General features: G+C 42.4%; 1 protein-coding gene across 1 annotated transcript in view; it reads right to left on the bottom strand.

Moving 5' to 3' along the window:
- The window catches only part of pcloa (piccolo presynaptic cytomatrix protein a), a 51209-nt gene that overhangs the window by 12557 nt on the left and 16409 nt on the right, over nucleotides 1-22243 (bottom strand). Inside the window, exons 4-11 of the mRNA XM_061959863.2 lie at nucleotides 14449-14640; nucleotides 8397-12363; nucleotides 6531-8059; nucleotides 4367-6440; nucleotides 1909-1956; nucleotides 1401-1483; nucleotides 1249-1324; nucleotides 923-1048 (exon numbers count right to left, since the gene is read on the bottom strand). Of these exons, the coding sequence (XP_061815847.2) occupies nucleotides 923-1048; nucleotides 1249-1324; nucleotides 1401-1483; nucleotides 1909-1956; nucleotides 4367-6440; nucleotides 6531-8059; nucleotides 8397-12363; nucleotides 14449-14640 (8095 nt within the window). The remainder of the gene's footprint in view (nucleotides 1-922; nucleotides 1049-1248; nucleotides 1325-1400; nucleotides 1484-1908; nucleotides 1957-4366; nucleotides 6441-6530; nucleotides 8060-8396; nucleotides 12364-14448; nucleotides 14641-22243) is intronic.

The following is a 22243-nucleotide window of genomic DNA, read 5'->3' as shown; positions in this document are numbered from 1 at the left end:
AATCAAACAGATAACAATGGTAGGTATGAGAACAGTAACTTATTTATTATTAACCTTCTCAAATGGACATTTACAGTCTTTAAGTTGAAGTGGGGTGGTAATTTGATTTTTGGTGACACTTAGTCGTCACAATAATTTATTAGGTTAACCATTAAGTTGAATGATGCGGACGTGTGTTACTGTATAATTTATTTTGCCTTGGATACTCGGTATGTATAAGTAGTATGCAACTATAACTAACTAAATAACTAAAATAGAAGAAAAGAACAATCTTGTTTGCTTATTGAAGGACATTTAGATGTTAACTGGCTGCCCAGCTTTGCACAAGTAAAGACGCTGCTTGAATAAGAACTTATATGGGACACTTTAGATACAATCCGCTATTATCCAACTATTATTTGTTGGTATTGGACTGATATCAATGTCAGATCGAGACACCCCTAATGAACACAGTGTAGAAATCACACAACTGACTCAACATCGGTGCAAGCCTGGATTTTTTTTCCAGAAAGAAGATAGTCATATGTTTGAGACGTGTAAAATATGTTTTCACCATCTATTTTGCTACCGAGTCTTGTTTTAGTCACGGTCAGCACCAAAATCCAGTCATACGCAAGTAATGTGACAGCAATGTCGTCAAAGTCATTGTGAAAGTTCTGGATCGTTCTTTTTAACTTTAATAAAAAATGACAGAACAACAAACGTCTGCCCGCATAAAACACAAAAGGAATTTGGCAGATTAGCATGGCTGTAAGTGACGAAACAGTATTTTAAAGTTGCTACTGTCATAATTTGGGTTGAATTATTCTTTCCTCTCTCGCCATTATCTTTTTATCAGTACCCCCAGCGAAAAGGCCTGGTAATGCGGTGTGTTTCTTCATCAGTGTACAATAAATTGTTTATATCCAGACTGTTGACTCACCTTCAAGAATTTTTCCTGTTTGTTCAGCGGCTCCACCTGGTAAAACTTTGGCAACGTAGGCTCCGATCTCTCCGTTGCTGCCAGGCACCTCTTTGCCGCCAACCACACGGATACCCAGCCCATTCCCTGACGTAAACCAAACAGAACAGTTCTATTGTTAATTACATAAGACAAGTGTGAGGTCTGCGCCATTTTAAGCGTTGCAATGGCTGCCGGGGAGTGGAGGCGAGCCAAATGGAAAGTGATGCCAGGAAAAAAAGCTGTGAGAAAGAAAAACACTGACTGACTGATGAGGGATTATGACGACGGATGTTAAGTTAGCTTACCTGAGACACTGCGGTCTTTAGGATCTCTCTGCAGCTTGACCCTGAGGTGCGGGAAGGGATAGTAGGGGCCTTTACCCTGTCACCCACAAATGATAATCGTATGTTACGTCCTGTTTACACAGAATAAGTTTGTGTTTTTAATCGTTTGTCACCTGTCTCTTCTCCTGTCCGTTATCCGAGCGTCCGTCCCTGGGCTTGTCGAACCAGTCGGTCTCTTCTCGTCTCAGGTGGTAGGCTGGTAAACAAGAAGCACAACAATGTCTACACAACACGCTGCATGGGAAAAGACTTCCTCAAATGAATGCATGCTATTAATTCATGGGAAAACCAGTGTAGATTTAATAATGCTTGATGTTCCTGTAAATGAGGATGATAAGCAATGGGAACTGTTTTTTACTGCCGTATAGCGATTGACATAATATGATTTATTAGTACAGTGTGGTGTTATTTCAAACTATGAATGCCAATATTGAATATGCACTTAGTTCTTATTTTAAAATGTTTTTATTAGACTTCTATAACATGCATGTCTTATTGTAACTATGAAATGACTGATGAATTGTGACATAGCCAGCGTAAACCTTCTCAACATTTAAGGATCATATAATGTGAATGTACAGTTAATAGATGTTAATAATGTGTCGTGAACTAATACTCTACCCTTGGCCGCATCGTCTCTGCTCAAAGGCATCAGGGAATCACTTAGGGCTGCAATCAAGGCAAACGAGTTTACACTGGGATCCATAAGAATCTATCAATAACAATGTTGTTATCATGATGCATTCAGGAACAATGACAGCGGGGAGCTGTATGGATATTGGGCAGATAAACAATTCTTGAGTGTGAGCAGCCCCTCTAATAATTATATGTAATACTGTACAATACAAAAGCAGGAAGTACGATAGAGAGATAGTTATGACATAAAATATTTAAAAATACTGTAAAATACATCCAGCAGGCTATTCAAAGTAAATGACACATTATACAAACATGCAATTATTCATGACAAGACATGCAAGTTGAACTGTATATTTATTACCTTGGATATTCACTGGATGTGGAAGGGTCGCAGAACGGCACGCGGACAGCGGCGAACTCTTTCCGCTTTTATTTAAGTCAATGTGTCCGTTTCTACCACATGTCAGTTACATTCCGCATTCCAGCGCTAAATTTACACAGAACTTCTTTATTTGCCAGACTCCTTAACAAATCTGTTCAATTTAGCTAAAATGTGCTTGTGTTAAACAGGAAATCATGCACAAACACAAAATAAATTATCTGGTGGATAGTATTTTACACTTTGAAACGTCCTAATAGGCGGTGACGAACATAAAGTCAACTTGTCAAAGGTTTTCAGACATAATTTCAGCTTGTTGACACAAATGGATGAGGACATTCTGATTCTGGGGGTACAACATTAAATAATAACGGATATCCCGAGCAGCTATATGGGGATATAGGGGCCTGTGTCAAATACCAGCTGATACGGGGATCAAGAAAGCTGGGGAGTGGTTGATGTTGTTGTGTTGTTGCTTGCTACAAAAAATTAAGTTGTTTATAAGGGCAAAACTGTCGTCGGTGTTGCCATTGAGCACCTGTTATTAATGGAGGGACTGAGTTTATTTACTTCTGCTCCTCTGGAAGGAGAGAATAAACGGTTTAGGGTTTGCTTTACTACAACTTCACATGATTACGCGCGGACTCGCGAGATCTTGTCAAAGTCTGCGCTATTTTGCTGCATGACGAAGCAGCAACAGAACAGCGGTTTGATTGCCCGACTGTGGATGGCGGTGCTGTTCCGTGGCGGCTTTGTTCAGCAGCCGTTCCGCAACCAGTGGAAATCCGAGGTTAGGTGTGTCCCGATACAACTTTGACCTCTTACACGATACCGATATTGGAGCCTTGAGTATAATCTAATTTATTAATGTAATACAAAATCGTCAGGAATTAATACTTACTTTTATTTTGTACTGTGGAATGTTAGAAAAGGTTTGATTAAGGGAAATTAGTCAAACAGAGAACAATGGTAGCTAAAAAAAACACTAACTTATTTATTATTGTTTAAAAGTATTATTTATTAGTCTGAAATGGACATACGATGTCTTTAATTCAGATGAAGTAGCGTCCACATTAGTTCACGATATTAAGTTTATGATGCAGTAAGTTGAATGATGCGGACATGTTTGTTACAGGATACTTTCTAATGCGCTTCTGCCCTGGAGACTTTGTATGTGTAAGTAAAATGCAACTATAATTATTTGATACTTGTTTATTCTGCCAAGTGTGGTGTTTTGACTGCAATGTTTTTTAATTATTGACTTATTACATATGTCTAGCTTGTGTGCTATTTTGCACTTAGCTGTTGTGTAGGTTCTAGCTCCTAGTAGCCTATAACCTACCATAACTGGCAGTCCAACTTTACACAAGAAAACGCCCAAACTCCTTGTATCAGAGCTTATACATTCAAGCCAATATAGCGTGATTCTTGTTGATTCTTGGATCGAGAAACCCTTTTCATCACAGTGCTTCAAACATACACAAACAATCCATGATTTTCTTTTAATAACCCTAATGGAGCTATCATGTTTTTATTTTTGTCATTAAGAATGTACATGCTGTAATTTTTGTCATTAAATTAAATTATGTTTTGTCTCACTTTCTCACTATTTTGTCTATTTTCCAAGATGTGGAAGATATTTGCCAGTTCATGCTTTTAGCAGATTAAAGATTTTAACTCAAATATTGTTAGGCCTTAAGACTATGAAAGTATAGCTACTCTGTCAAACAGCTCAAATAAAAGTGCAAAACGCTGTATTTCTGTACAAACTAAGTTCAGATTGAGGTTGTTTCTGGAGGTGAACATTTCCCACACACAGTGTAGTTTGAAACACACGTGCAGTGGACCAACATTCGAGACTGTTACATAATATCAGAAGTATAGGCAGGAAAGCATATACATGCATAAAAGGTACATTCAAACAGCATCACTCAGAAGACATTTTGACAACTGTGACACCACAAAGAAAGGACATACCCAGAAGATTACAAAAAGTGACCACAACTGCATGCAAGATAAAGAGCAAAAACAAAAAGATAGTGTGACAGGTCTGTTCTTTACCTTCACTATCTGACATGGTGCCCTGAAGATCATCCAGCAGCACATACCCTCTCCCCCTGCTTGCTTCCTCCCTCATATGCTGCTGCTGCTGCTGTGAGTCCTGCAACGACAGGCAAGAACCAAACTGGTCCCTAGAGTCGGCCGAGATGGGTGGCAGAGGTCCCGCTGAAGCACGAGCCATGCCCATAGGCTGCCCAACGGGGCTCAGTGGACTTTCTTCCTCAGAGTTCTGCGCCACGATGGGTATTCTCCCTCGCCCGCTTTGCACGATAGGCAGGCTGGTGGGTTTGGTGCGACCGGAGGGTGTTTGGAAACTAGGCCCTTCTGAGGAGGCTTCACCGTCACCTTTGAGTCTCAGTGAGGAGCTGGAAGGGTCTCTTTTGATGGACAAGTCCAGGCCATAGCAGGACGTAGGCCTAGATGAAGGTCTCGAACGACTACCACTGGGATAAGCAGAGTCTAAACCCATGCTCTGGCCCAGGTTTAGCGAACCAGCCAAGTTAGCTCCCAAAGTAGAGCCTAAGTATTTTTGCTGCTCTGCGATATTCTTACGAAGGCCAAAGGTAATCTCATCCTGCATGAGTCGACTGGATCTTGGGGAGCCACTAGTAGAACCCATATAGCTGGTATAATCCATATCCAGACCTCTGCTCTCAGTAATAGAGGAATACTTGGTGGAGGTATTCGGCTCTAATAATGGAGTCTTGTGTTTTTGGTACAACATTGACGCTGGAAGTTGTTTAGCCGCCTGCTTCTCCAGAGTCAATCGACTGATGCTGTACTTATCCGTCTTTGGATAGTGTCTTTGAGAGTAACTGGAGACACCAGAGCTTGGGGTATAGTAGTGTTGGGAGAGACCTGTCAGTGGGTCCAAGCTCTCTGTCCCACTTGTGCTTCTCCTGAATTCTTGCTTGAGCTGCTGCTTTAGGAGCTTCAGCTCATAGGGTTCCTCCATTGGATCATCTTCATCCGGGGTTTTTCCATACGTATGCAGCCTGGAGCTGGACCCGAGATAGTCAGTTGATCCAAGGTCAGCAGCGCTCCGTTGCAGCAGCTTCTCTGCTTTGGCCAGCTCTCTTTCAGCAAGACTATACGATGCAGAAAGACCGGTGGAGCTCTTAGCTAGCTCTGCAGCATCTTCCAGTAGCAGGTAGCTCCTTGGTGTGTGGTGATCAAGGTCGCTGTAGTAGGAATCAGACACAGTTGACATGGGGCTACCCGCTATACTCCCTACCTCCAAGGCTCTGAGGTCCAGGTGGTTACCATATTTGTCATATTTTACACCGAGGTAAGACGAAGATGTGGGATCAGGCTGGCGGCTGATGACGTCATATTTGGTGGCATCTAGTTCTGAGAGTAGAGCAGCTTGTCTGGCAGCTTTCTGCTGCAGCAGGAGCATCTGATGGTAACTTTGCTGCTGGGAGCTGGTGAGTGAGGGCACAGATGAGTAAATGGAATGAGACTGGTAGGACTGGGGGGTCTGGTAGAGTGACTGCTGGAATTGGCCTTCAGAGTATTGGTACTGAGCGTATTTTCCATATTCATGTTTGGTTTGAGGTGGAACAAAGTCGTCCAATTCTGATTGAGGTGCCGTTCTTGGACGTTCAAGACCATGGGTGTCTAATTCCTCATCTTCACCGTCTCCATGTGCACCTCTTGCCTCTCGGATGTTGCTGACCTCACTATCCGACATATAATCTCTGTCTTCAGCCACACTCTGTAAATAAGCCCTCTCTCTCTTTTCCCGCTCCTTCAGCAGTACGTCTTTCCTCCGATTAATGCCCATCTCCAAGTACCTCAGCTTGGCGTCAATCTCTTTCTCCTCCTCGTCCAGCTCTGCCTGTTTTTTACGGAGTTTGGACGACTCGCGCTCCACCATATTGAGCTCACGATCTATGTCTTGCAGGATCTTGGCGCGTGCCATGTTTGAATTGCGGCACATTCTTCGGCGAGCGGAACCGGTACTATATGCTGTCTGTCCACTGGCTGTGGACTCATCCTCTGAGGGAGGGTTGGGAAGAGTCCTTTTCACTTTCTTTTGAGTGCCGGTCGGTGTGCCACCTGAGCCTTTCTCCTGCAAAACAATCACATATTGATGTTATTTTAATACATTATGTACTGTATACAGATAGTCAAATGAATCTAACAATCAAATTGTCCTCACAGTTTCACCATACTGGTTACCAGATGTTATCCTGTCTTCTCCTGTTGGACTCATGGGTTTGGGGTCGGACATAGATCTCTGCATGGGCTTTGGCCCCCTTGGACTTCCTGGAGAGACATTTAATGGGTCTATGCTTCCCTTTAGCTTCTGAGGACTTTTATCACCCAGCGATTTATCATAAGATACAAACTCAAGTGATTTGCTGGGTGAAATGCAGGGTGATAAGGGAGAGTAGAGCACATTGGGGGATTTAGGTGGTGCTTGAAGCATGGATGACTCAGCTTTGAGGTTAGAAAGACCAATCTCTAAGGGTGTGAGTTGTTTCTTCGGCGAGGTCCTTTCAGAGTCAGAGAGTTCCATTCTCGTGTCCATTATGATGTTTCCATCGGTGTCTGTTTGTATAGAAATCTCAGTGTGGGCTTGAAGAGATATCTCAGACTGGCCTGCCCTATCTCCCCTGGCAGTACGTGGTCTGTTCTGTCGGCTTCTCTGAGACTCCCATTCCTCTTGATCCTCATCATCAGTCTGCACACAACTGTCAACACTCTTTTTGATGCTCTTCTTTTTCCTCCCTGATGTGTATGCTTTGTTTAGTGTCTCATCCTCTTCATCTGTTTGGCACCCACTGTCTGTGATCTTTCGCGACAGCACTGTGCCATCAGGACCCAAGACAACGGCCTCTTGGATGCCGTTTCCTAGCATGTCTCCACCTGGATACATCTGACGAAGCTTTTGCTCTTCCAGCTGCATACGGAGTTGTTCTTGGAGTCTTTGAATTTGCTCAAGCTGCTGCTGTTGCTGAGCATAGGTTTCTTTTTGCATCATTAGATGAGCTTGCCTTTCATCTTCCTGCTGAGTCAAGATCTGCTGCTTCATGACCTGCAGCTCTTCCAGCTCCTTCTGCACCAGCAGCTGCTCTTGCTCACGAAAACGTTGAATCTCCTGGCGCTCCCATTCCAGCTCCTCAGCAAGGCGGTGCTGCTTGAGTTTCTCCATTTCTAGCCTTTCACGCTCTGCTTGATACTGACCATCTCCGGGAACCATGGGTGAGGAAAGAGCCTCCAATGAGGCAGCGATTGCCTCAAGGGATGCATCCGTATAGGTGTCAAGGGTTAAAGAGGTTGTTGCTTTGGTGACAGAATTAACACTAGTATCCACTTTAGTTAGCTCTAGATTGAGAGGGGTGTCACCTTGCTCTGTGGCTGTAGTAATGGAGACAGTAGACAGGAAACTGTGGGATCGTGTCAATGGCAAACTCTGCAGGTTCGACAGCGAAGGCATGGTATCGCTGGTATGTATACTCGATTGACTGTTGTACGACGTGCAAAATATGGACCCTGGTTGAGTGGTTATTGCATATGTAGATGGAATTGGTGCAGCAACAGATGAATAAACCACCCCATTTGATGACCTCAAGACACTACTTGTACCAAAGAGAGTCCCAACACCACTTGTTACTCTGGCTTGGGAATAAGGAGGGATTGTCATTCCTGCGTAAATCCCTTTCTTGGAGTAGTCAACTGCTTCACCTGTTAGGAATAATCATTAAAAAAACATTAGTTGAGACCCTGAAATTCAGTTGGAGAAGTATATGAAGTGAGCAATCTCTTACCGAAATCATAAAGTGATGGAAAAAAGGGTGAAAAAAGCTCCCAAAGTATAAACAATATATACAGAAAGAGCATGCAGGCACAAAAAAATCACAACAAAATGACAAAAAGAAAAAAAAAATTCACTATCATGCAAAAAAAAAATTTAAAAAAAAATAAATAAAAAATATATATATAAAGCCATGTTAGCCATGGATCAGGGGTAGCAGTTCAAAATGACATTTAAGTGACAGGTCGGCAATATCACAGCACTGACCTGCATCAGACATCTTTGTAGAGGAAAGATCTACCGCACCGTCTGTGGTGCCACTGAAATTATAGCTGTTCTTACTCTTGTAAAAGAACAGGCCAGCCTCTGCCAGGTTGGTGTCTGACATTGACGGTTTTATGCCGCCAAAGCCCCTCATGCCATAGGGCGAGCGGTCATACTGGTAGTGGTCATCACGATATCCAAAACGGTCTTCGGGCAAAGGTGTTGTGGGCTGCTGTGCGGTGCAGCTCCCTGCAAAGGGGAGCTTGTACACAACGTCACAGCATACTGCTCTTTTCCCTGCGGTCAGATCAACTGGCTTGCCGTCGTCTTCTGCAATCACCGCTGTGACGACCTCTGTAGAAGCGGCATCCATTGATACTACGGTATTGAATGGTTTTGCAGTGCTCAAGTCGACAGCTCCTGCTATTGATGTTGTGCCTGCCGTTAGTCCATTAGCAACACAACCAGCAATAGAGTTGAGTTCAGAGATTACGGGTGGTGTTTGGAAGGTTCCACCACCTGTACTAGATCCAACTGTGAGATTAATTGGGATCTCACCAGAATGAGCGGGAGGCTGAGAGTCCACGGAGCGGTACACAATTTGTGAGACTGGTTCGAATACTTTGTTTTTTGTTAGCTGTAGGGGAATTGAAGATGCTTGAGAGGTTTCTAAATTATCACACCTCTGGATGGTGGCAGCGCAGGTCACAATGGTGATGCTATCAGTCATGATTGAGACAATGGAGGATTCAGTGCTCAGGTTGACAACAGGCGACTGCACTGCACTGCTATGGCGACTGGCATCAGCAGCAAAAGACTGCCGTCTTGAGTCTGGGCCAGAAGACAAATCTACTCCGCTCATGTCCGACTCTGCGTCCACCTTCATAGTCCTCAAATCAACTACATCAGCAGGCAAGACTATCTGTCCATTCTGCGCAAGCAATGACGTCTTGTGTTTCTCTAGTGAAATTGGTACTCCGTTTGCCCTTGGAGCTGGCACAGGTGGTGGCGTCCTTTCGTGGACAACCGAGACTGTAGTTCTTTGTACCTCTGTTTTAACCAATTGAGAGATTAGGTTTGGCATTACCACAGGAAGCTGTGCAGAGGCCGACACAGCCTCGATGATGTGGCAAGAGCTCGATACATGTTTTTCTGGGCTACATATCTCTTGGCTTTCAATAGATTCAATGACTCGAGTGTAAGCTAGAGGCATTCTAGTTGTATGAGGAGGGGGTGACTGCTGCGATTGAGCCTGTGTTTGATGATAGCTTTGGTGCTGAGCTTGGTTAGAAGGAGATGTTGGGCCAGGGTCAGAGGGGGCTTGAGTTGAAATGCCGTCGACTGGAGAGCTAGGCTGAGAGGGGAGCGTGATGACCACGTATGTATCGCGAAGATTTCTCGCATATCTTGGGGAAGTAGGGGACTTTGGTGAGGGTTGGATTGGCTTGCTCTCAGATGAGGGACTGAGATTCAAAGCTATGTCAGAGGAGCACGTGGTCAGAATGGTCGGTCTTGGTGGATGTGGAGCAAGTGCAGGTGAGGGGGGCTGCGAGGAAGGTTTCGGTGCAATTGGTGGTTTGACATGTACTGGCCTGGTGCCTTCCCCAATCCCAGAAGGAATGGAGGGCTTTGGGGGAACAGGAGGTGGAACATGAGGTTTGTATGTCGGTGCAAATGATTGTTTTACTTGTGAAGTCATGATAGCAGTCTCTGGCCTTGCTTGAGTAGCTGAAGCCTGAGGAGGGAGTGGAACTGGAGGTTTTCTGGGAAACACTGTAGGTTTTTGTGGTGTAAGAGGAGACAGTGGTGGTTCAACATCTGCTTTTTCCTGAGAACTAGCCCGACGCAGGACATTTGGTTTAGGGGGAACAGGTGGTGCAGTTGTAATGATGCTAGGAGTACCCTGTGCATACTGGGGGACTGTGGGCAAGGTGGTCACACTTGCAGTAACAGGGTCCAATATCATTGGAATTGGACTTGACAGGTCAACAATGTCAGTTTGGGATGCTGTAACAGGGGTGTGTGTTTGCTCATCTGATGGAGGAGTAGTAGTTTCCACAGTCATGTCTGGTATAACTTCCCCCTTTTTATTGATACTCTCTTCGTCAGAGGATAACTCTCCCGAGGAACACTGTGTGACTCTTAAGTCTGGGATTGGATAAAGAGCCCTTCTAGATGAGGTGGCATCCATTTCTGACTCTTGTAAAGTCGGACTTGTTCCAGGAGTCAGGACTTTCTTCATGAGTTCCTCGTATGCGGTGTCAGCATCCAACAATGGTTTTTCATCCTTTCCCAGAGTTACTTGACTGATGTTGGATGCAGTATTGTCAGCAGGCTGCAAAACAATTTCTGGGTTTGTACTTCCTATTTGTGGTTGCATATTGTGATATTCCTGTTCTAGTTTCATGAATTCCTTCCTTTTCTTCAACATGTCTTCATAAACTTCATCTGGCGATCTCAGCCTTTTCGGCTCAGCAGGAACGCTCATCTGTTCTGTTTCTCCAATGTCACCTGTTGAGTTTTCGACAAACACATAATCTTCAATGAGCACACCTCCGTAAAGAGACTCCTTTCCTGGTTGTAGCTCAATATTTTCAACTGTAGGAGACTTTGCCCTCAGCAATATTTCCTCATACGCTTCATCAGCAGATCTAAGAGGTTTTTTCGTTTTATCTGTGTTTAGATCTTCTGTTGGAGAGTGAAGGGATACAGACATAGGTAATTTATATGTTTTCTGGACTGCTGCAATCTTTGCAGGGTGGATTTCAAACCCTTCAGGGTCTGATTCAATACTAGGGGAGAAATCAGAGCAGGAGGAGCGCCTAATTTCCTCCATCTCAGCCTCTTGCCTCAGTTCTTCCGTTGGCGAAGCATCTTCAATAGGTGAAAGGTTGCTTGGGGGCGTCTTCGAACGGTCACGCCTCCTCTGGCCTCGAACCTCCTCTTTGTCTTTTTTGGATTTTTTACCAGATCCCCTTTGTTTTTCCTGCTCCCTGAGTAGCTCTTCTTCTTCACGCATCTCTTCTTCTTCAGACGAGTCTTCAATAGTAGGCAGCATCTGTCCAGGCTGTCTGTGTTTGGCTTTTCTATGTTGCCTGCTCTCACCAGAGCGGACATAGCTGGGACTGCTGCTGTCGCTGTCTTCGTCCAGTGAAGACACAGATGTTGGGGACGTCCCGGGTGTAAAGCTGGACGCGTGTAGACTTGATGACCCATCTCCTTTGGATCGATCGTCTGGTGAATCCGTAAGACATTCCATCTCAAGTTCTAGCTCAACATTAGTTATACACACAGGGCTGCTGCTTGTATTCAGCTCCATTGTTGGAAATAAACGAACTGCAGTGGCAGGATGACATTCCTCTTCTTTTATCTCTGCTGCCTCCACTACTTGAGCTTTTTTCAGAGAGCTCTGCAGTTCTTCATCTTCGTCATCATTTGGACATATAGAGTTCTTCTTGGTTAGCCTTTTGGCTTTTCCTGATGCACTCCTCTCCAAAGGAGCAGTTTTCTTACGCTCCACTTTTTTTCTCTCATCCTCTCTGATTTTTTGCTTTATTGGGTTCTCCTCATCAGACGGTGAGGCGTCCTCATTTTCACTCATTTCTATGATCTGCTTGCGGATGAAGTCCTCGTCATCGCCCGATATTGGGCTTTCTTTTCCAAAGCTTTCGCTGCTATCATCCAGAGAATCCGCCTTGACGTCCAGCGGTACAAGGAGCTTTTTCTTTGCGTTGGTTTTGCCAAGATCTCTGTCATCTTCTGAGCAAGGGGAGTCAGGTGACAGAAGAAGGACCTCTAATTTACGTCTGGTCTTTAATGTGTCCGTTTGATTGTCACCCTTTGCTTGTGCCTCAAGAATGGGTAGAACTGTGCTTTCTAGCTTTGCCAGGTCTGAGGGGCTGGTAGCACTGCACTCATTGGTGGCCTTTTCTCTTTCTGCGGGCTCCTTCAGGGTCCCAATCTTCTTGACCTGTTGGATTTAACAAATATATTAACATAACTTCAATTTCAGTTGAACTGTTTGGTAAAATATAGCCAGAATAAAGTAAACAATAGTGAAAGAACCACTACATTTTTCTCAACTTAAGCGAAATACTATGGTCACCTCATGCATTGCATCTTCTTCACACTGCTTTCCCTGAAGTTCAGTTTGGCCCACCTTTTTCTCCATCGAACTAGCGTCTTTAGTGTTCTGCTCACAATCTACAAAGTCTACAATATGGGGTTTCGCTACAGGGGCTGAATCTACTAATATAGAAGCATTGCTATTTTCAACACATGCATCTAACACTTTGTTGTTCTGTGATGTAACGTTCTTCCCTGCTTCAATCTCTGCTGTGCCATCTTTGGCGCCGACTACGCTCGCCTCTGATACTGAAATAGATTCCTGAATATCGCTTGTGGCAGGTAATGAGCCAACACTGTTTTTGTTTGCGTCACTCTCAAAGGCAGAGTGTTTTTCCACTATGTCGAGTGCTTCCTTCTGACTTCGTGTAACATTTTCACCAATACTGTTTGTATCTGGGATTACTTTCTCCTCGAGGGTTTTATCGCTGACTTGCATCTGACTAATGACAGCTGAGGGAGAAACTAAGACCTCACTCTGAATTGACTCTTTGGTTCTGACCTTTTCACAATCTTTAGAATTTGGAACCACAGCTTTTTTAGAATCATCATGCTCATTTAGCAACACATTGCCATCTTTCTCTGTCTTTGTTGACGTCTCTGGGGGTGAAGCTGTTTGAACAAGGCTCTCTTGAGCAGAAGGTAGCCTGTGATTTGTTTCTTGCTCTACCTCTTGAAGCACAGCCTCATTTTGAGTGTCATTATTATTGTTTCCTGGTACTGTTTCAGCAGAACCCAGCTCATTAAGAAGTTTCTGCTCAATTGCCTTTATCTTGTCAGTTTGTTCAACAGAACTTATTTGATCAGCTTTTTCCTCGCCGGCTGCCTTCAAGACATTTTTATTTACCTCTTCAAAGTCATCACACTTTATCTCAACAGCTGCCTTCTCATTCTTTCCTTCCGCAGTCTCCTTTTTAGTAATTGTTTTTTCTATGAAAGTGTCCTTTACTGTCTCCAACTCAGCTGACTTTTCCGCACCGCCTTGGACAGATACTTCCGGATCAGCAGCTATAGTCAGTGGTGCATTTTCAACAGCAGTGGTGTCATTTTGAGAAACAGGAAGTAACTTATTTTCGGGCTCCTGCTGTTTTTCTACAAATCCTAATTGATCAGCCTGACTCGTTTCTGCTTGATTACTGATCGATTCTATGTGTTTTGATGGATCAGACTCTGTTTCCTGCATCTCATGTTTAGCAGGCTCAGATTTAGCTAACAGAGGTGCATTCGCGAGAAAGTCAACAGGAGCATCCTCTTTGCTTGGTGGCGCCTCTACAGTTGGCTCAGGTTCTGCGCTGAGTTTACCTGTATTGTCAACACTTTCAGCCTCAGATTTTTGAGTGATATTTGTACGGTCTACGTTCAAAGCAGAATCCACCATCTGATTTTGTGGAGTTGACTCATCTATAGGAGGCACCTCACTTAAATCCACCACTTGATTTTGGAGTTGTTTTGTTGTTTTTGAATCCAATTGAGGTGGCTCTAGTTGATTACTTTCGCTACTGGTCAAGTCACTCTGACCTATAGAGAGATTTGTGTCTTTTTCTACCTCTGCGGGTGTCGTCGCCTCATTAATACTTGAATCAGGGACCTCAGAAAAGTTCTCCATCACCTCTTCAGTGGAACTTGGATTTCCCTCAGCTGCTGCTGTTTCACTATCATTCTGTGTCTTTAATTCATCTACAGGGACTGCTATGTCTGAGTTCAAATTACTTTTCTCAACTACTGGGATTGCCTTGGCAGTATTTTTCTTAGCATCAGATTTTTCAATGTCATAGCCCTGTTGCTGCTGTTCTTTAATTTCAGGTACAATAGAAGCTACAGCCTCTGAGATGTCAGCTTCGGCTGATAGTGATCGGTCTAACATTTTTTCTTGGTTAACAGAGAGTAGTTTGTTGTGGTCATGCAATATCAGTGCAGGTGTAGCTTCTACCTTAGTCTCAGGGGCTGGCGGGGTTTGGTCTTCTACTACGGGTTTGCTAACTACAGCAGCAGGGGCAGAGGTGGAGGAGGGATCGGAAGTGATTGTAGGTGGTAGCTTCTTTAGGGAAGTCATCGCCAGTGGTAGCACGTCATCCAACTGATTGGCTCTTCTTGTTTGACAGTTGAGGCAAAGCCATTCTTTCTGAAATGACAATGAGTGAAACAATTGGTTAGTTATTCAAATACATTATATATTATGGATAATATATATTATGTATTACATAGAAAGGATGTTGCGGTCCTATATGGGATTGCATCTAAACTTCCCCATATAAGCGCACTGACACAAACACTCCTGCAGTGAGTTTACTTGTCATTTATAAAAGGTCACCAAGGTAGGCTATAGAGCTAGCAGGTACGCAACAGCCAAGCACACATTAGCAAACAAGCTAGACATACGCAATACGTGTCTTTGATTAAACAATATTGCAGTCTAAAACATCACATTTGTCAATATAAAAAAGTAATAAATAATTATAGTTGCATATTACTTACACACACACACACAAAGTCTCCAAAGCAGAAGCGCATTCTAAAGTATCCAGTAACAAAGGTTTCTGCATCATTCAACTTACTGCATCAAGGGCTTAATATAATGAATTATTGTGGCCAATAGATGTCGTCAAATAAAAAAATACTATTCCACTTCAAAATAAAGACAGCATAAGTCCATCCCAGACAGTTAATAATAAATAGGTTGGTGTTTTTAATGCCTACCGTTGATATCTGTTTGACAAATTTCACTTGATTTCAACTTTGCACATGACAAAATAACAAAAGTATGTATGATTCCTGCTGATTGATCGTATCGCATTAATATTACTACTAATACTCAAGGCTCCAATGTTGGAATGAGTATAACAACATAAGCAATCAGATTATCCTATTCCAGTATTAAATCTCAAATTTGAAAAAAACGAATGTGAAACAGCATCCTAGAATGAACTGTGCGTGTTTTCTGAGCCGCCACTGTAAACCGTGTTTTGTTTCAGCAGTATCGTGGCATGCCTTGAAGCTATTCATATCTTCCTGATTTAAAGCTACACATGGCTTCTTCTTCAAGGCTGAGAACATTCAACAAACATGTCTCATTCTGCAGCTCGGATGAATCACAAATGTCAGTTTTCTTTAAATGGGCAACCTGCAAGGACACTATGGAGCGTCGCATGCGCCTGGTGACAACACCCACAAGGAGCTGCTGACGGTAGTGATGACACACATACAGCCTGATAAGAACCATGATGCCTCGATAAAAGGAATGACAAGTCCTTCTATCGACCCCATCTTGGTGAACTGATTAGTAACAGGTCAGGCAGAGTTCCCCACTAATCACAGCCCCAACTAAGGACACTAGTTCTAAAAAGACCTGAGTCACAACCTTCTTTAAAATATAGTGAAGTTCTGTGTTGCTCTTTGATGAAAACAAGGGATCCAATGTGGGCTTTACCCATCTAAATTTAGACAAGAGGCAGGCACACAAAGAGAGAGGAAAGATGAGGATCTCCGAGAGCCAGGAAATTGAAAGGAATGTGTGAAAAGAGGTCATCGCGATGGATAGATAGGACCGAGGCTATGAGGTGAAAAGTCGACCAAACTTAATGGTTGTTTAGGTGACTCATGCACTCTATATTATCTCGCTACTCATCCGCAAATCGATGGCGTTTTCGGTTAGGAGCGAGTGTCAGTTCACCAAAAGGGACTGTAAAATGTTACTAGCCGAATCATCTTTACTGTGTTCTTACTGCTAAAATCCTTATTTTCTCTTACGCTCATTGGTGAGTCGCCGCTGGCTGGGAAACACTACCGTACACCATGAGCCAAAAAAGATCTTTGCACGAGTAAATATTCCAAATTTATTGACGGTGCTGTCCGCTGAGTTAATGCAATTCGTGGTTGATTGATGAGAGTCAAACGTTACGAGAGAGGTGATTGGAATAAATGCCATGTGGTGTGTAAAACTACACTATAAAACAGCTTTGTAACTGACATGGAATGGCCATAATCTCTTCATAAAGGTTGCTCAAAAGGATTTAATTAAAAATTGGGGTGAGCGTACCGATCTAGATATTGATAGTATCAGTACTTTGGTGGGTTTTGAAAAATCGGATTGATACTAGCGTGATGGGATCGATACTTTATTTGTCTGTATGCCCAGCATATTACTTGCTTTTCCTCAGAGTTTATGCAACAACACAGTCTCTTCTAGTCTGTTAGTGCAAACTCTGCATCTCTCTCTACTGTTCACTCAGGCCCACTTTGCCCCATTCTGCTCCACTTTTTTCAGGAGTATCTGCCAAAAACAAAAGTTATTTAAGTAGTTTTGTTAATATTCTCATATTTAATTTTTTGTTAAATTAGGGAAGAGATTCATAGGTGGATTTTGTCTGAGAGGAAGGTGGGGGCTAATCATTTCGCAATTCAGTATGGTGAAAATGATGGAAATAACCACACAACATAGCAACTGATGCTGTGGTCACAGTTGGAATTACCACAAAACACATTTTAAGATATTTAACACTCTACTGCCATCTGGCGGCTAAAGTGGATAGTGCACCCCCCACCCCCATTTCGTCACGTTTCATATGTCAGGTAGACGCAGCGAATGGGGCCATATGAATCCCCTTCCGACTGTACATTGTTGTAGTTTTGTACACCCTGGACAAGTCGCCAACACAGATAGACAGACAACATTCACGCTCACATTCACACACTAGGGCCAATTTAGTGTTGCCAATCAACCTATCCCCAGGTGCATGTCTTTGGAGGTGGGAGGAAGCCGGAGTACCCGGAGGGAACCCACGCACTCACGGGGAGAACACGCAAACTCCACACAGAAAGACCTGGAACCCAGGACCTTCATATTGTGAAGCACACGATCTAACCCCTGTCCCACTATGCACCATGATGCCCTCAATGTAGTTAAACATAATACAATTGTTTTTAATTAATTTTATACCAAAACATTGTTTTATATTGTTGCATTAAGTCACAGAAACTAGTGTGTAGCATGCTTAGCCATTTATTTTCCTCAAGTCCTCCAGTGACAATGATACTTGAAAGAAACTTAGTTTATTTTCCGCCATGGTGGTGAGGATCAGTATCTGAGAAGCCGCTTCCCACTGTGGATAGACAACGCGTTTGTTGGAGCTTGCTCCCAAATTGAAACCGGTGTTCTGGCTACACTCCTGCATTTTGTAACAAGGAATATGGAAATGTAATTGTGTCTCCCTAAGCGTGCATCACTTTTGAAGGAATCTTCCAAGTGAGTTGAATTTTTAGCATGTAAACACTGGGACACAGCTACCGTAAAGATAGGCTAGGCTCAGTTGCTCATCGGCCGATTGCAGAAATGAGTTTTTTAGGGACTGCAGTGTCACGGACAAAGAAGGTGCTGTCCCCCCCAGTCCGGTACACTAGCTATAGGCAAATTCACAAAAATATTCAATGATTATTATGTTATGAAGGGTTTTGTTTACAGTGCGGCCAGCCTGATACGCGGTTGTCAGGGACAGACACAGAAGCAGATTTTACAACAATGTTCAGCAGAAAAGTGATATTATATCAGATTGTAGTTTTTTTTTTAACCTTTGCGTTCATATATTTGCCATATTTCTTGGATTTTTGTTGCCCTTTGCTTGATTGTAAAAGATGTCGATCGAGGATGTGGTCTAAGAAGTGAAAGAAGAGCAACATTCATATGTTGGTAATCATTGGTGTTTTATCGTTTATAGTTAATATTGTAAATATCACATTCTTTATTTTCATATATATTCTGGGTGTTTCAATCAGTAAAAAATGTTTTTTGAGGTTGTCTATCATAAAGTTTTTAGCATTCAATCAGACATTATTGTGAGTTTTTGTACTAGTGTGCCTGGAAAAGGGGACCAAAGCACACATACTGTAGAGCAGATTTTTACAACTACATATCTACATAGATATATAGTACACACATACACACCGTTGCCCAGGTCTGGTGTAGAGTCCCATTAGGCTACTGTTTATTTACCTGCATCAGTCCAAATTTGGGCGTATTTTGAAAGGTGTGGAGGCAAATATATAAGCGATCATGAGAAAAATATTAAAAATGGGATGGAGTGGACTTAAACACTCTGAAGACAAATGTTTTTTGAAAGATTTAAACCATCCATCATTACCAAGGCGTTACTGCTCGCTACAACCTAACTTCTTTTGATTCTCACAAAGATTTAGAGAAGAAAAGATTGAAGGCACATCATGTCTTTACATCTGTGGGGTCCACAAATTAATCACTAATTGGTGAAAGACAATGTTGGACTTATTGTGCATTGCTAAGTAAGTATTTGATTGACATAACAAGTGCCGTGCTGCTGTGATCATTAACGCTAATGAGAAAAAGGATATGTTTGTTTGCAGTTTATTTCCTGCTATAAATATTAGTCTTATCTACAATTCATTTCTGCAGTTGTTTTTATGATGTGAAGTATATTTTGTCTCAATATTTAGTTAAAGATGTCAAAGTTGTTCAGCAATGTTTGCTCGTTATATCAAGATTCAGTATGCTGTTGAGTCTACGAGATATTTATTCATCTACTTTATTAATACCATTAGGGATATTTTCTTGATGCCAACGAATATCACCAAAAACCGTTATGATGTGGTCGCTCGTGTCGAATAAAGCACTAATTGGCTTTCTTGCACAACAACAACTAAGCTTTTAGTTTCTGCCATGAAAATCTACAACACAAATAAGGTGAATAGGACTAACAATCACAATATGTATTACTAGGACTTCACATGACATTATTTTATTTGCACAACCATGTCTTCGTAGTTATAGTCAGGTATAGCAACTACAAAAAACACAAACTAATGCGATCTATTGTCTTTTCTTTACGTTTAGTTTTGTCATTAAACACTACTAATATAGAAGAGAAACATAAAACGTTTATCAAACAAATCAAATGTTTAAACAAACATTTTACAAAGTGATTGTTGCAGACTTGAGCATGGAATGATGCAAGTGATACTTTTAAGAGACATTTACTTCGACGCATTTTTGTTTTTCCCCTGAATTTATTACCTTTATAAACCACTTATTTGGGGACTCTATGAGAGGTATTTCCTATCTCTCTATTTGAATGACTGGAACACCCAAGAACAGAAAAGGAATACGACATTTTCTAATCAATCTCTACACTCACTTTCACTTGTTTTAATGCTACGCTCAGGCTGCTTGACCATCATGTGAATTAAGTCACAAAGAAGAAAAATGGATGTGACCTCAAATGCAACCCAGCAATGTTGCATTATTTCCTGCCCAGCTCTCTTATTTTTTATTTACCTTCCTGTTTGCCTCCATTTGCTACCACTCCTCTAGTCTGAGCGCCGGCTCCGTCACCTGTCCCTGATTACCAATCAGGTTACACTTGTCCCTGATTAGCAATCATAGAAAACCTGTCCCTGGATCATTTTGCTTTGTACCCCAATGCTGTACTTTTGCTTGCTTTGCGCTTCATATGCCTGTTTTCCATTTGTGCACTTCCCAGCTGCACATCTTTGTTTTTGTGTTACCTGTGTTTCCGTAATAAAGAGGGCTACTTTTCTGCACTTGCCTGCCATCTATGCATCCTGCGGTCCATACATACACCGAAACATAACAAAAACCAACACAATGTAGTTTAATCAATTATTCTTAATATCATTCTTTATTAATTAAAGTATTGTTATTACCCCAGGGCTTTAGCACACTCAAAATGTTACCATATCTTTCAAGACATGTGTTCATACGTTCATTAAACACCAAGTAGAAAACGCACGGGTCAACGGCCATTGTAGTTTTTAGGTCCCATTTTTTTAAGGAAAATTGGTCTGATTCCATTTTTACTTTGTTTTTTTTTGTTTTCTAATTAAAAAACATGTTGATTTGTTGGTAGAAGGTGTCGCTGGCCAATAAAAAGCAAGCTGCGGGCCCCAATTGGCCCCCGGGCCACACTTTGGACACCCCTGATATAGAGTATCACAATGTAAAAAGAAGGAACAGAATGAAAAGAAGAAAAATATTGATTGAAAACCGTCTTTAAAATCAAACGGGCTGTTCCATCAGTTCATCAAAAGTTTAAAACCAGCGCATTAAAAAGTCGAAATCCAGATGACAAAATCTGTCTTTTATGTCATTCCCACTGTAATGACGTCCTGATGGCAAAGGCGAAAAAAAGCTTTCTGTTTTTGCACCTGGCAGGATTATTGAGCTGCTCCAGCAGGTGCTGTGGAAGTGACCCGGAGGTATTTGAGTCACGAGCGCTAAAGGCTAATGGCAAAGATGGTCCTTCACGGTGCACACTGCTCAGCTCCCATATCCTTCCTGACACCCTGCACTGAGCTCAAACCCTCCACCCCCTCCTTGCCTTTGGGACTCATTTTTCATTTCATATCATCTCTCTCCTCCACATGAGCGTCAGCCCTCCTCCACTACGCGTCAGCATCCTATTCGCCGTCACTGCACACCATCCAGTCAACTGTTTTTTGGACTACTATTGAAAATGTGACTAATACCTGCCAGTTTTTCACTCACACTGCAGTTTTTCTTACTGAAATATTCGACTTTTACTCTGGGAGAACTGCCCCTGCAGTTAAGTGCGTTGAGGGGGAGCCAGTCAAGATGTAAATACAACAGCCTGTGCTAACCGAACGTGACGAGAGCCAAAATGTGTGTGTGTTGTAAAAATCTGGCCACTGTCTTGTCTACACCAGCGCTCTTGTCCACAGCACCGAAGGTTCCAACCTGCTAGAAACGTGCAGGCTTTTATTAAGCTGCAGTTAAATTTACCGTTTGCAACGCTGGCAAATGAGATGTCACACCTCATGAACAAACAGAGATAGCCTCACGTGCACCCACGAATAAAGAGTTAAATATGAATAGAGGGGCACACAAAAGGATGTTTGTTTAATAGCGAGTTTGCCTCGCAATAGCTCGTCTTGTCCGCCTTTGTGGCCATAACTATTTTTATACGCTCGGGCCTCCTGGGCATGTGATGGGAGAGCTGTGAGGCAGCTGCACTGTTTGACGGTGGGGGTTTCTAATGCAAGCAAATATCTGCACTGTATGTAAAATAGGGATGTAACAATATTAAGATTTCATATCACGGTTATCATTATTATCACAGTATTGTTGAATGTGCTCAAAAAGTACTCATACACAGTATAATCAAGTTTTATAAAAAAAAATTAAAAAAAATGTAAAATTGTAATATAGCCAAACAATATACTTTCTTGGCACAATAAATATGTTGTATACTCATATTGTCTGCTGCTTAAGAGCCATATTTTTTTTTTTGAGAAGTTGAATGTGTTTTTTTTCTTAGGGCCAGATTTACTGGGATCTAAATACCTCGCACTAAACAGCGTGTGCAGTTTATACTATGAGTGGGCGTGTTGCATGTGATCTACTGAGACTGCGTGTGCAATTTACAAGTGGTGCAGACCGCTTTATTTAAAGCATACTTGCCAACCTTGAGACCTCCGATTTCGGGAGGTGGGGGGAGGGGGTGGGCGTGGTCGTGGTGGGACGGGGGCGTGGTTGTGGGCGTGGCTAAAAGGGGAGGAGTATATTTACAGCTAGAATTCACCAAGTCAAGTATTTCATATATATATATATATATATATATATATATATATATATATATATATATATATATATATATATATATATTAGGCTCCAGCGCCCCCCGCGACCCCAAAGGGAATAAGTGGTAGAAAATGGATGGATG

The sequence above is a fragment of the Nerophis lumbriciformis genome, linkage group LG05 (assembly GCF_033978685.3).
Source record: "Nerophis lumbriciformis linkage group LG05, RoL_Nlum_v2.1, whole genome shotgun sequence".
Lineage (NCBI taxonomy): Eukaryota > Metazoa > Chordata > Actinopteri > Syngnathiformes > Syngnathidae > Nerophis > Nerophis lumbriciformis.
Note: the sequence above shows the minus strand (reverse complement) of the source record. Positions and strands in the feature narration are given on the sequence as shown.